The sequence below is a fragment of the Tamandua tetradactyla genome, chromosome 15, assembly GCF_023851605.1.
Source record: "Tamandua tetradactyla isolate mTamTet1 chromosome 15, mTamTet1.pri, whole genome shotgun sequence".
NCBI lineage: Eukaryota > Metazoa > Chordata > Mammalia > Pilosa > Myrmecophagidae > Tamandua > Tamandua tetradactyla.
The window spans coordinates 74,370,913-74,384,167 of NC_135341.1; the positions used below are offsets into that span (position 1 = coordinate 74,370,913).

Below are 13,255 nucleotides of genomic sequence, written 5' to 3' on the forward strand. Positions count from 1 at the left end.
TTATAAGCGTCTATGTGACAAGTGATTTTTCTCCTCCAAATTGCAGGCATATTATCTTATTTTTAGATCCCATTAGCCACCTCCTTTAAACTTCTCCCACCATCCCAACTGTGTTTTTTTATAGGAGGGAAGAGTGGGAATTGGGTGAGTTACCCAGATAAACACCTCAAGCCTGGGTCTTTCCACCAGAACCCAAGACAAGTCATTGAGGATCATCTGAGGCACCATGCTTTCTGGCCATCAACTTCCACCCAAGCAATGGAGTCAGAGAAACGGGGCTGAGAACCACTTCTCTAATTCCAAAAGCCATCACCTGCCAAGGCAGGCCTAGCCCAAGCATACTTCTACTTTCAGCTGCATTCTCAATTTCCAGACCTGCCCCACCCAGACCCTTCATTCCCATCCTCCTGTTTAGGCAAAACTATGTGAACACTTCGAGAAAAATTTATTGTTCTTATTTCTAAAACATATTATTAGTTTCTATACAAGAATTATAGGTTGCTTGACTCCTAATTCGAAAGTTCTCCTGAGGTTGAGCCACTTTCTCTCTCCTCCTTTTTTCTGGGTTGGTAATAGGCCTCTGAGAAGTGGCAAAGCCTGGCTGCTGAAGGCAAGGTGTAAGAATATCAAGTCCTGAAAAGAAAGCAATGCAGCTCCAAAGGCCTGCCTCCAAAGCACCAGAAATGGTAAACTTGCTGAGACTTTTTATGTTTCCATTCAAGGAAGAGTTTTCAGTTAAATCTTGAATGGAAACACTCAAGTCTGGTTGAAAGGAGATGCGGTTAGTGGAGCATCTGTCCCAAATCACAGTCACAGCAGAAGTGAGCAGATGTGATTTTGAAGACTCTTGGTAGTGAGGGGACTTGATGCTCTTCCCCAACTTGAATGGGATTAGCAGTGGCAGAAGAGAGAAGGAGGGAGTGTTGGGGAGAGCTGGCTGTGGTTTCAGGTTCTTACCTCCCTGAGCCACTGTAACTTGACAAGAGGAAGTGAGCAAGAGAAAGTTTGAGACTAATCAGATATCAAGTCAGAGATATCACTTAGAAGAAGACAGAACTTGGCTGGAGGCCCATGTGAATCCCAACAACAGCAGGAGCTCACTTATGGAAGAGTGGTTGCTAGAAAAAGAGGCAGCATCCATTACTGGGGAAGTTCATTTCAAAGGTCAATCTGGTAAAGCCCTCAAACTGCTCCAGCAAACAGCGTGTCTATCCATCAAACGTCACCTGAGAAATCCCTCTACAGCCCTGCCCATACCAGACAGCCCCTAAACCAGTGGCTGTCAAAATGAGATCACCAGATCAGCAGCAGAAGCATTTTCAGGGACATTGCAAATGCAAATCTCAGTCCCCATGCTAGACATATCGAATCAGAAATTCTGAAGACAGAACCCAGCAATCTGTGCTTGTAAAAAGCCCTTGGGGTGTTGCAGATGCATGCTTACATTTGGCCTAAACTAGGCAGAAGAAGGTCTTTTTCCCTAAGTGGAGAGCTAGCATCCCATGAGTGCAGGGTTATTATTAAAATTGAGACGTCAATACCCCAAACTGGAAAGCAGAAGGCATAGAAGGTGTATAACTCAGAGAGCAGTTAAAAACATCAGTTGTCGAATTGTGATTGTAATGGGAACACACGGGGATTTTAAGCTTGAATTTTGAGGAAACAAAAATGCACTATATGTGGATGTAAGATAATTGCTACCTATGTGATGGGGGCACCAAGAAAACGTCATCATATAAAGTAGCAGATGTGCTTTAACCATGCAAAAAGGTACAACGTTGGTGTGTGAACACTGTTAAGTGCCTTCCTCTCTTCTCTCTCTCCTGATTTCATTCAACGCTCTCCTGGGGGAAACATGAGACTGGGTCAATATCTCCAGACTTAGTGGGATGAGAGTGATTTCTCAGTGGAGATCATAATAAAAAATGGTTTCTGTCTTCTGGCCTAGCAGCTTCTCCATCATCCTAGCTGCCTGCCCTTCACTCTCTATCTGGGCTGGATTAATTCCCAGAGTATGGAATTGTTTCCCTGGTGGAAATTCTCAGCACTGATTGGAAAGAGAAGGGGTTTTAAGTTTTTGGCCTGATGCAGTTTGGAAACCCACTCAACACAAAGGTAATCTTGAGTGAGGTTTTCTCAGTTTTCATCCTTGTTTGTCATCCTGAATTTAGTGCTTGTGTCCCATTCTTTTCTTGTTGTTTTTCTCCTTTAATAAATACAAATGGGTGTGCGCTAATGAAAAACCTACTGAGTGCCATGCATTGGGCTAGATGATGTCACAAACCCACATTCCATCCTTCTCCAACTTTCAAAAAGGAGTGAACGGTAAAATATTCCTCTCCTCACCACATTGCCACTATGTTTCCTATATTGATTTTGCCAGTTCATGATGCACTTCGAGAGCAGAAATCAGAATTTCCCATCTTTTAAGCCATTTGTGAAAAAGTAAGGAATTCTTGGAAACTAAAGTGGGTGTATGGCACGTTCTTTTGCAGTGCTACCGCAGTCTGATCTATGATTCTACTGAGTTCATGGTTTCTAGTGGTTATTTTTTCTGTTTAATAGAGGACAAGAAGTGAAAGTGAGACATGAGAATTGCAGGTAATTGTTTCCACTCTCTACTGTGCTACTTCGCAGGGGGCAGAATAGACCTTTTATTGGTTAAGGCAGATATATTGGGCTCTTTTGGGCTTTTCAGGCGTACCCTGTAGCTGCAGGACTCTGGGCAGCTGTTTTTCACAAAGGCAGCTGAGTCACAAATGGCACTTCTCCAGGTTGAGATGACAGGATATCACTATTGTGAATATAAGGAGGGTATGACTCCCCCCAAAAAGCAAAGTCTACAAAATCCCATGTTCAGATTTGTATTAGATATTGAGAGAAATGAACCATTGTAACCTATGTCAAACAGAAACTGAGGTTGCAACAGTTCTCAAAATTTGGGAAGCAGAAAACCTAAATCCAAAATACGACCTCTTTGTAAGCGCCCTAGAATCACTTCATAAAGGAATCTTAAAGAGGTTGGTAATGACTATTAACCTCATTTATAGAGAATTCAGCATTAAAGTTGTGTGATTTTTTTTATGAAGATGCACCAGATCTCTAGTCTAATACTCCTAGATTGCAAATTCCTAGCAGTAGATGTTTGTATTTCTATTTATCAAAGCAACTCCATGCCTTTCCTTCTTCAGTTTAATACATACTAAGGTCCCCAGCAAGTAATTGGTTCTCAGGAATTAATTGACTCTGGAATCAGCCTATTGCTAGGACTTAAACATGAGTCTTTGACCAATGCACACTGAGATTATGAGAAGAGAGTTTATTGTTAAGTGTAAAGCAAGGAGATCAGAATGCCCATGGGCCATATGTCTGTCTGCATGAACTGGAGAAACTTTTGATGGTTTAAAGCATTCAAACAGAGGCAGGCAGGCTTAGGACAATGAGCAAGGTGGTCAGTTCTGGGCTGACTTACGTTACTTCATTAATAATTATTAAGGGGGCTACGTGCAGGAGCACCAGACTTCAGGGGCCTCTGTGCAAGGGCACCCGACTTCAAAGTTGCAAAACAAGATAAGGGTATGCAAGCAGGGCTAGTCACGAGTTGTCTCGTTACTGTCTTGTTACAGGCTAAAGATAACACAATTTCAAAATATACCCTCAGCGTTAAAGAAACAAGATATCAGGGTTACAGTTTAGTGAGTTATAACAGGTACAGATATTTGCTTTGGGCTACATTACAATGTATCAAAAAGTTAGAAAGCATTTAGATAATGATTCAGTAAGTCTATTTATTAGTGCTGTGTTATACTATCTGGCTGGAATCCCTTTTCCTCTGATTTGTAGCTGTGTGACCTTGGCAGGATTTTAACTTCTCCATACCTCAGTTTCCCGGTCAGGTGCTGTAGGTTTACATGGTGCTACATGTACGAGTTATGTTTGTTACCAATTGAACACCTAAGGGAATTTGAGTTGCATTTGTTTCAGCAATTTTTCCTTTTGATCAATCTAACCAAGACACAGTTTTTGTTTGGGGGGAGGGGGAGTCTGGTTTTATCCCTCTGTCTCCATCTCTTTTCATGACTTTTCTTAGCCCAGGAGAAGGTGATCATAAGACAATCATCCAAAATATCTCCTTTGTGCTTGTCCGTTGGGAAATGGCTTTGATCACCAGCTGTGCTGTGGGTGTTTGGCAGGCTGCCAGCTTCTGCCTACGCTAAGAGGCATCTCTGAAGGCTTAGATATTAAAAAGAAAGAAGCGAAAGCGCAGCTTTTGGATTCCTTGAGGGTGAGGGTGAATGGCGTCATTAGCTACCCCCACTGTCCCTGGGATCACTGCACTTTCCAGGGCCTTTAGTTGACCCAGGGTGCCCGGAATTCCAAGCATCTTGTTTCTCCGAGCCGTGAGCTGGCGCGGAGCACACAGCACCATGCCCTTAGCAATCTGGCAGCTCAGCACACAGTGTTGCTCTCTTGTCCTCATTACAGTAGGTTGTCTCCAGCATACAGAGGACAGACAGAGCCTCTGTAAACAAGTAGAAGTGCACCTGGAGAGGTGACAGGGCAGGGCCTCAGAGGAGAGACTGGTCCCAGCAGTATTATGAAAATGACTACTTGGAATTGCCAGCCTAGCCCTGGTAAGGCTGAAGGAGCACCTTGCGAGTGGGCCAGACGCCAGCCTGCCAGATGGCATGGGCTGCTTGTAGCACAGCCTGCGTTATGTCCATCAAGTGTGTTCCCAGAAGGCAGGTGGCCCAGCCAGGGGAGAGCTCCAGCTGCAAAGGGGGATCCTCAGCCCTGCCTGCCCTCTCCTCCACCAGACCCCTGCAGCGCTCTCTGGGCCTCACGATTTTTGGTTGATGTCCAGTCTCCTCTGTGACAGCCCCTCTCAGAAGTTTCCATCAAATGAACCACCTTCTGCAAAATTAAAAAAGGTTAATAAAATAGAAAGCCTATTTGGGGACATTGTTCAGAAATCCTATGACATCTAAAGGGTAAGAAAATACTGAACTTTCAAATTTTATGATTTCATGCCCTCGAGTACCATAGACCTTTCATCATGTTTTTGTTTTGTTCTTTAAAAGCATAGATCCTGATTATAATAGTGAGAAAGTAAATGGATGACATTTTCTCTCCCTTACATTCAGAGTAATAAAACCTGGGGGGGAAAATGTTACTGGATTCAGCCTGTGGATTTGAGATAAGGATTCAAGGAGAGAAGCCTTTTAACTCAGAACAGAATCTGTCTGCAGCTATTGTTCAGTTAATGTAAAGTATCTGGTTCCTGGGCATGTTGCATAATGCATCATAGTGTAAACCAAACCTTTTCAGGGCTGACACTGAACTCCTTGATAACAAGGAAGAGTGAGGTAATTTGTTAATTTTCTTTAGATGTCCCCTCAAACAATTCTTCTCCTCCTGAATGAATCGACACTTTAGAACCAAGATGCTGCTTTGGGCTGTCTGTGTGTGCTCCTAATGATAAGAAATCTAACAGGAAACTGGAAAATACCACATGTCATGCCCTCCTTAAGAGCCAGAAAGCTGTCAGAAGAATTAAAATTAAACCTCATGAGAGTCTGTGGGCGTGGCAAGTCACCAGCTAGCTAATATTAACATAGATGCAACAGAACACTGTTGCTAGAAATAGGACAGTCACATCACTACCAGTAGGCAATTTGCATTCTGTCGACCAGCCCCTTTGGCCATTGCATTTCTGGAAGCCTCTAGAAGGTGTTCCGACTTGGCTATCTGTTTTTCACCAGGAACTCTACCCCAAAGGGGGAAGCAACAAGGAGAAGGAGAATATCAGCTTTGTTTGAAGAGAAGTAGATGAGCTACAAGCAAATCTTTAACCATCAGAGGAGCTGCCAAGTTTCAAGAATTTTTCTATGGTTGCTGACAGGGAGGGGCAGATAAGAATCCTCTTGCTTTCCTCGCTATGGATAATCTGTTGCCTCAGTCTAGATTCTCTTATTTCAAAAAATATCCTCTCCATATAATTAGGAAGTACTTATCAACACTGAGAAACCAAAGAACCGAAGATCAGGTATCATTTTGTTTATATTATCTTTGAAATTAACGAGTGTTTGTCCCTGGGTGGTGCTTTTCGGTTGGTTGGTGATTTTGTTTCTGTGAGTTTACATGTTTATAGGCGTCGGGCTGCTCAGACTTGGCAGGCAGAAGAAAAAGCAGGGTGGTGAGGATTTACTTGAACTCCGAAACATTTGGATCCTGAGGTTAAGCTGAAGTTCTGTAAATGAAACTGTGTGCTTTTCTTTCTTGAGAATAGCTAGATTAAACTACTCTATCAGTTAAATTTGGATTCCTTGATAATTTTCCAATGTCTCAAATACAAATTTTGAAACTATTAATATCTCAACAAAGAAAAATACCAAGCCCTAGAAGTACACCTGTCTTCTTGTATGTATTTATGACTGTTACCATCGCCAGGATTTGCAAAACAAAACAAGATTTTGTGAACTGTTAGTATAATAGGCTGCAACAGATCATAATGAGCTATGAAGATCATTCAGAGTTAGCAAGTAATTTTGTTTTTGTTTTTGTTTTTTTTAATGGTGGAAGGTAGGGGGTGGAGCCAGGCGTCGGTCCTTTTAGCCAATCAAAAGTTAGGATTTTTAGCCGCGGACTGTAGCATATGGGAATATGAGCTTAACAAAAAAACTGTTAAAATGTCTGGTCACTTCTCTTTGAAAATCATGCATTCATTTTACTGCTTGAGATTGGTGTCATTATATTCTTTACAATCTATGGCAAAGGCATTAATATTATAAAAACTATTTATGAATCATACCAATTTTTTTGAAAAAATAACGATATTTGATCTATTTGAATTTGGTGGTTCATGTCAGAAGTGTGGTGGGGGGTAAACAAGGAATGTATCGCGCGCGGAGAGTTTCTGATAGACTCATAAATTGCATATCGAGCTTGTAACTAGAACTGCCAAACTGCCCGCAGGTATTCCCAGTTGCTCTGTATTTGTTCTCCTTTGTGATGTGAGATGACCTACTTAATACAGCACTTCTGAGAAACGCAAGTAATGGACAGTGACAGAACATCCTCTGCCAGGTTTCCCAAAAAGCCGATGCATAATTTCGAAAATAAAGATCATTACGTCCGTTTTAGAGAAAACTGCTTTTATGCCGTGCTTTAATGATTTTACAGGAGCTGGAAATTCAAAGACTGCTCTCTAGGGCGGCTTGGAAGGTCGGGCTTGTCTCTTATTTAGGCAAGGTGTCACAATCACAAGGGTTTCAAGCCCTGTATGGGTTTCCAAATCTCAGCATGTGCGTACTTTTTGAAAGGGAAAACCAGGAAAGCCTGCACTGGAGCTGAGAATCTCGGGGTTCTCAGGCTTCTTTGGGCCTCATTCGTTCTGGGGAAGAAGAGGCCATGTGGGAGAGGGAGAGGGAAGAGGTGGCTGAAAGGATGTGAACAGCAGTGCAAAATGTAAATTTTGTGACCGCCCACCCCCCCCACCCCCGTTTTCTCAGTATTTCTTGGATGTGGCTATCTTGCTTATAACAAACTTTAACTTTTAATTTTGGAATATTTTCAAGCCTACGGGAAAGTTGCAAAAATAAAGCAAAACCAATACGGAGACTTCCAGTATACCCCCTACTCAGATGCCCCAATTTACCAATTTTTAACCTTTTGCCACATTTGTTATTTCAGAATTGCCATCTGTCATCTATTGTGTAAATATTTGAGAATAGGTTGTATGCATCGTGCTCCCTTAACACTTAATGCTTACATGTACATTTCCTAAGAAAGAGAATATTCACTTACGTAACCACATTAAGTGCAGTTATCAAGTTCAAGAAATTTAATATTGATATAAATCATACAGTCTATATTCAAATTTTTTTCAGCTGTCTTGGTAGTGTCCTTTGGGCATTTTGTCCTCCATTATTACATTGAGTCTAGAATCACGGATTGCATTTAATTGTCATTGTTTCTTTAATCTCTGTCACTTAAAAAAACTTGTGGTAACATATATACAACACAAAATTTCCTATCTCACTAGTCCGAAGCATATAATTCAGTGGCATGAATCACAGTCAAAATGTTGTGCTACCCTCACCACCATCCATTACCAAAACTTTTGCATCATCCCAAACAGAAACCCTGCACCCATTAATGCATTAACTCCCCAATCCCTCTCTCCCCACCCCCCTGGAAACCTGGAATCTACTTTCTGTCTCTATGGATTTGCATATTATAATTATTTTATGTAAGCAGAATATACCATCTCTCGCTTTTTGTGTCTGGCTTATTTCATTCTATATGATGTCTTTAAGGTTTATGCATGTTGCAGCATGTACCAGCACTTCATCCCTTTTTATGGCTGAATGATAGTCCATGGAATGTTTATATTTAAGTGTATTTAAGAAGTGTTACAAAATGTATTCAACAAGGACATTCGAATCTTACATGGAAATATCTGACTTGGACTGTGTAGGTGGTTGTACCCCCAACTCACAAGCCTTTGGGGTGACCTGGGAATGCATTGTGCTAAGTTTTTATTTCCTCTATAACTTAATGTGGAAATACAGAAAAATAATAGTTTGGATTCCTTTCTAAAACCAATTACAGCTCTGCAGGTGTAATGTCTCACCAAATTAGAAAAACTAGGGCAGAGGAGTCAAACATGGCTAACCTTGGAAAGCTTGTTGGAAAGTTATAAAGGAGGTTAGTGATGTCTAAAATTTTACAACCTTCATATTTGTTGTCTTTAATCTTTACATTCTTGTAAGATGGATCCTTTTTAGAAAGGTGAGGGGAAGGAGAGATGTAGAGACCTTAAGAGGTCTGGCACAAAATTACCCAGCAAGCAAGAACGGAAGCAAAATCTGAAATCCTGTCTGCCTGGCTTTAAATTTTATCTATTTTATCTAGAGATAACAACATGTCAAACTGTTAAGTTTTCTCTTAGGAGGTATTTCCAAAACTTCAGATATTCACACCCCACGGTCATAATTGTCATCATGTGCATTTACCATCTGTGTGATTAAATCCTTAATATTTTTCTATATTTATATTTCAATGACATACTTTTTAAACTTATTTGTTTAAAAAGAAAATTTCATAACATTACTGTAAATGGAAAACCACTGTCTTCTGCCATAGATAAAAGAGAAGCATAAATATAATAAAAGCAAAATTAAATTAAATTCTAGCTAGATACTTTGACATGTGAAACCTCTAGCCTAAAGCCTACTCCGTTTGTTAAGAAGGAAGAATAGTTTTTAAGAGAGATATTAGAACACCCTTGTAGCCAGCTGAGACAGTCTCTTGAGCAAGGATGGAAAGGAATTAAGCAGCGGACAATTTTCTCACCGAGTAATTTGTTGTTATTTAATGCAGTGTCTGTATTGTGTACATGTCTACAGATACACACATACACACATGAGTGCATCCATGTGCTCACACACGCGGATAACACTAGATGATATCTAGTTCTTCATTTCTCAGGCCCAGCTTGGAGCTTGGCACAAGCTCCGCCCCACGGGCACCCACTGGATGCTACAGAGCATGACTCCTGCCTCTGTCCACGCCCTCCTTGCCTGGCCCAAGTCATGACCATTGCTATACTCTGCAAATTCATTCTTGCTGAAAGTGTTTTCTCTGTGCTCTTCCCCCTGGCACTTGGTGCCACGCCCGCTTGAAGGTTTGCCATGAGGGTTGGTTTGTTCTTGTTTTGGATCATTTTTGTTGTTTTTCTTGTCCTTCTGATTGTGATATGCTCATCAATGGGTCAACCTGTTACTTATCAAACTGAGAACAACTATCTCATCCTTTGCTTTCCTAGACTGTCTTGTAGCAGGTGTTTCACAAACACTGCATCCCTGAATAGGTAGAAGACGATGGTCTTTAACTAGATGAAGGTAGTAAAGATTGAGAAAATGTGATTAGGAAATGTATTAAATCAGTATTAATCAAATGGTGTCACAGTGGTTGTGGTGGTGGTGGGCAGTCTCAGATGAGTTTGGGCAGGTTTGCTGAACAGTGCATGAGGGCATATGGTTTAACTACTTTATTTTGGTCTGAGGGGAACAGCCAGGGTCTGGATCAAATGTTGGCTCTGAACTTGTGGGAAATAAACAGGGCTTGTGGGCAATGTTTCCATAAGTACTGGAGACCCAACAACCTGCTCTGTGACTCAGACAACCAAGTGTAACACTGAGTAAGAAAGGGAGAATTTGCTCCATTTCTGGGAACACTGTAGACTGGCTTCAGCCCAGTGAGGCCTGCAGAGAACAGAGTGACCTAAGAATGACCAGGAGTACTGCTTTTGGGTGCCAGCACCCTTATTCATGGGTGCACGTTCAAACGATATGAGGAAGTTTCTGAGCTCATGCTAATGATCTACTAGCTCTCCCGTGGTGAACCCCTCCATTCCCACAGCTTTAAAAAGCTAGCAAAAAGTCCCTAATGTTTACCTGCAGTTTAAACCTCTCTGCATACTTCACAGCCTTGTCTATCCAGTTGGTTACTTGAGATTCCATCTGAATTTTTTGTAGATGTTGCAGTCTGAATGTGAATCCATAAACTCCATCCATAAACCTGCTTCTCCCCAGGTTTCCCCTTCAAATCAACCCAGTAGCTCAAATCAGAAACCTGGGAGTCTCCTTGCCACCTCCCTAAATCTTCCTCCCCTCCCAAATCCTTTAGTAAGTCTTGTCAATTTTTATTCTTACTAGTTGCTGAAGCCTCTACCTTCACCCCATAAACACTGCTGTCCTATCCTCTCTCTCTTGGACTACTGCAATAGCATTGTAATTTGTCTCCCAACATTCGCTCTTGCTACCGTACAATTCTTGTTCCTCATAGCTGTCAGAATTATCTTCTTTAAATTAAAATCTCATTCAACCCAATGCAGGGAACATGATTTCCACTTGCTATCTTATCCCTAGTGCCAAGCATAAATCTAGTACATATTAGGTGATAAATTTACATAACTGAATGAGTGAAGGAGGACTTCCTTCATTATTAGAGAAGCTGGAAGGACCTGGGGTTCAGGCAGTGATGCTGTTATGCAGGTGAGGATAAGAGATAGTGAAAATAGGATTATTACCCATAGTAATCAGAAGATGGTGATATATAGGGAAACAGTGTAGAGTAAATTATTTTGTGTATATAGAACTATGGCTAGAAATTAAAAGATTTACTCAAGGTCAAACAACACATTTACATCAGAGCTGGGATTAAAATTTGGCTCAATTGACACTTACTTCCATGTATTAATTGAGTGCTCTTTACCATGTTTATTTTGAATTCCTGTAGACTCATAGAAAAGGCAATATGATTACCAACCAAACACAAAAGAACTTTCCAGTCTGGGTTCAGAGGGTAGGTAAAGTCTGGGGATCAAGCTGTCAACAATATGCACTCCAATAAAAGAGTGAGGCAGAGAGGAGCCTGCTCCTTTAAGTTGTCACTAAACTTAAACTGCTCTTGAGCAGTCTTACCAACCTGACTCTCCTCTCCTATTGTGTCCTTCTGGGGAAAAACAGCTGAAGAATACAATACAAGATGGCTAATTTAACAGAAAAGAATTCGGGATGATCTTTACCCTTTACTCTTCTGAATAGAAAATCTTCTTTCTGAGTGAGAAATATCATCTAAGAGCTGACCTGACAAATCTTGCTTGTTTAGCAGTGTATCTAATTCAAACGGGGAGGGTGGTCTTTGGAACACCAGGAGGCATGAACAGTAGCTATATTTTAATTGAGGATTAGAACCAAATTTTGTTTTGGGAGTTGTTTCAAAAACTTGCTCTTCTCTGGCTTAAGGAAATGTTTCTAGTTTAAACAGGATCACTGAGTTTTTATTTTTTTTATTCGATGGTTTGATGAAAGTGAACATCAAAGTTGGGTTGTTAATAAACAATTTGAATTTAATTTGAACTTTAGACACTTAATTATTCCTTTTGGTTCTTATATCGGCCCTGAATAACAATATAAAAAATTAAGGGCTTTCAGGAAAACAGCAGAATAGGGAGTTGTAGGGCTCACTTCTCTCCCTAAAACAGCTAATGGACAGGCAGAAATTGTCCAAAACAACTGTTATGGGGCCCTGGAGACCAGGAGAGTACTACACAGCGTCCAGTGGAGAATAGAATTCAGTAACTAAGAAACTACAGTGAAAAACTGTGAGTAACTCCTGTGGCTGAGGCTCCTGGCACCTATCGCCCCCCTCAAGACAAGCAGCTTTGGGTCGGCCAGTCCCTGCCTGGCAGGCTGCTGCAGACTGGCAGGGTCATGGAAGCCCTTCTCCCCAAGAATAGAAGGGAACATGGTTCAATACTGAGCCAGCTGTAGCTGGCAAATATAGACTGCTGGGTCCCACCACTTTAGCCCATCCTGGACAGGTGCCACCTGTGCCGTTGTTTCAACTCCATCAGAAACAGAACTCCAGAGGGCTAAAAATACCCTGTCTTCTTAGGGTTGTAGGGGAATAAGTTGCTGAAAAGTGTCATCTGCTGGACAAGCCAGAAAAAATGCACCTTCAGGGAGCTGAAATAAAGGGCTTTTGGCGTCTTTCCTGACCTTCTCCATAGTGTCCTTTGGAATTGATCTGTGCCCCCAGCATGCGTCCCTGCCATTGTTTTGGCTGCGAAATACTGATGAACCAAGGATCAAAGAAATGCCCTAACATGCCAGTCACCAACAAAATCCCAGAACAGAGAGAGAAACTGGTCTTCAGAATAATCTTATCAAGATAATCAGATGCTCAGATATCAGCAAAAACTCATAAACCATACTAGGAAACAGGAAAGTATGACCCAGTCAAAGGAACAAATTAAAAAGTCAGAGGAGATACAGATTTTGGACAACTAATCAAAGATGTTCAAACAAATCTCCAAAGCCAGTTCAAGGAGGTGAAGGAAAATATGACTGAAGAGATAAAGGATATTAAGAAGACATTAGGTGAGCACAACAAAAAATTTAAAAGCATATAAAGAAAACGAACAGAACTGATGGAAATGAAACACACAATAGGTAAGATTAAAAATACGCTAGAGGCATACAACAGTAGATTTGACCAGGTAGAAGAAAGAAATGGTAGCTTAGAAGACAGGGGATCTGAAATCCTAAGACCAAAGAACCGATGGAGTAAAGGAAAATTTTGAGCATGCTCTCAGGGAATTGAATGATAGCACAAAGCACAGAAATATTCATGTCCTGGGTGTCCGAGAAAGAAAAGAGAAGAGAAAAGGGACATAAAGAATGTT

At 41.2% G+C, this 13,255-nt stretch overlaps 1 protein-coding gene across 5 annotated transcripts in view; it reads left to right on the forward strand.

Moving 5' to 3' along the window:
• The first annotated feature begins 2,318 nt into the window (after positions 1 to 2,318).
• ATP2C1 (ATPase secretory pathway Ca2+ transporting 1) overlaps positions 2,319 to 13,255 on the forward strand; it is a 195,254-nt gene continuing 184,317 nt past the window's right edge. For 3 of the 5 annotated variants that reach the window (XM_077130097.1, XM_077130101.1, XM_077130100.1), the window contains exon 1: positions 5,642 to 6,046. In XM_077130097.1, coding sequence (XP_076986212.1) covers positions 5,939 to 6,046 — 108 coding nt within the window. In that variant the 5' untranslated portion in view covers positions 5,642 to 5,938. Of the gene's footprint in view, positions 2,446 to 5,639; positions 6,047 to 13,255 lie in introns of those variants that run through there. The other 2 variants (XM_077130098.1, XM_077130105.1) reach the window with 2 other exon arrangements.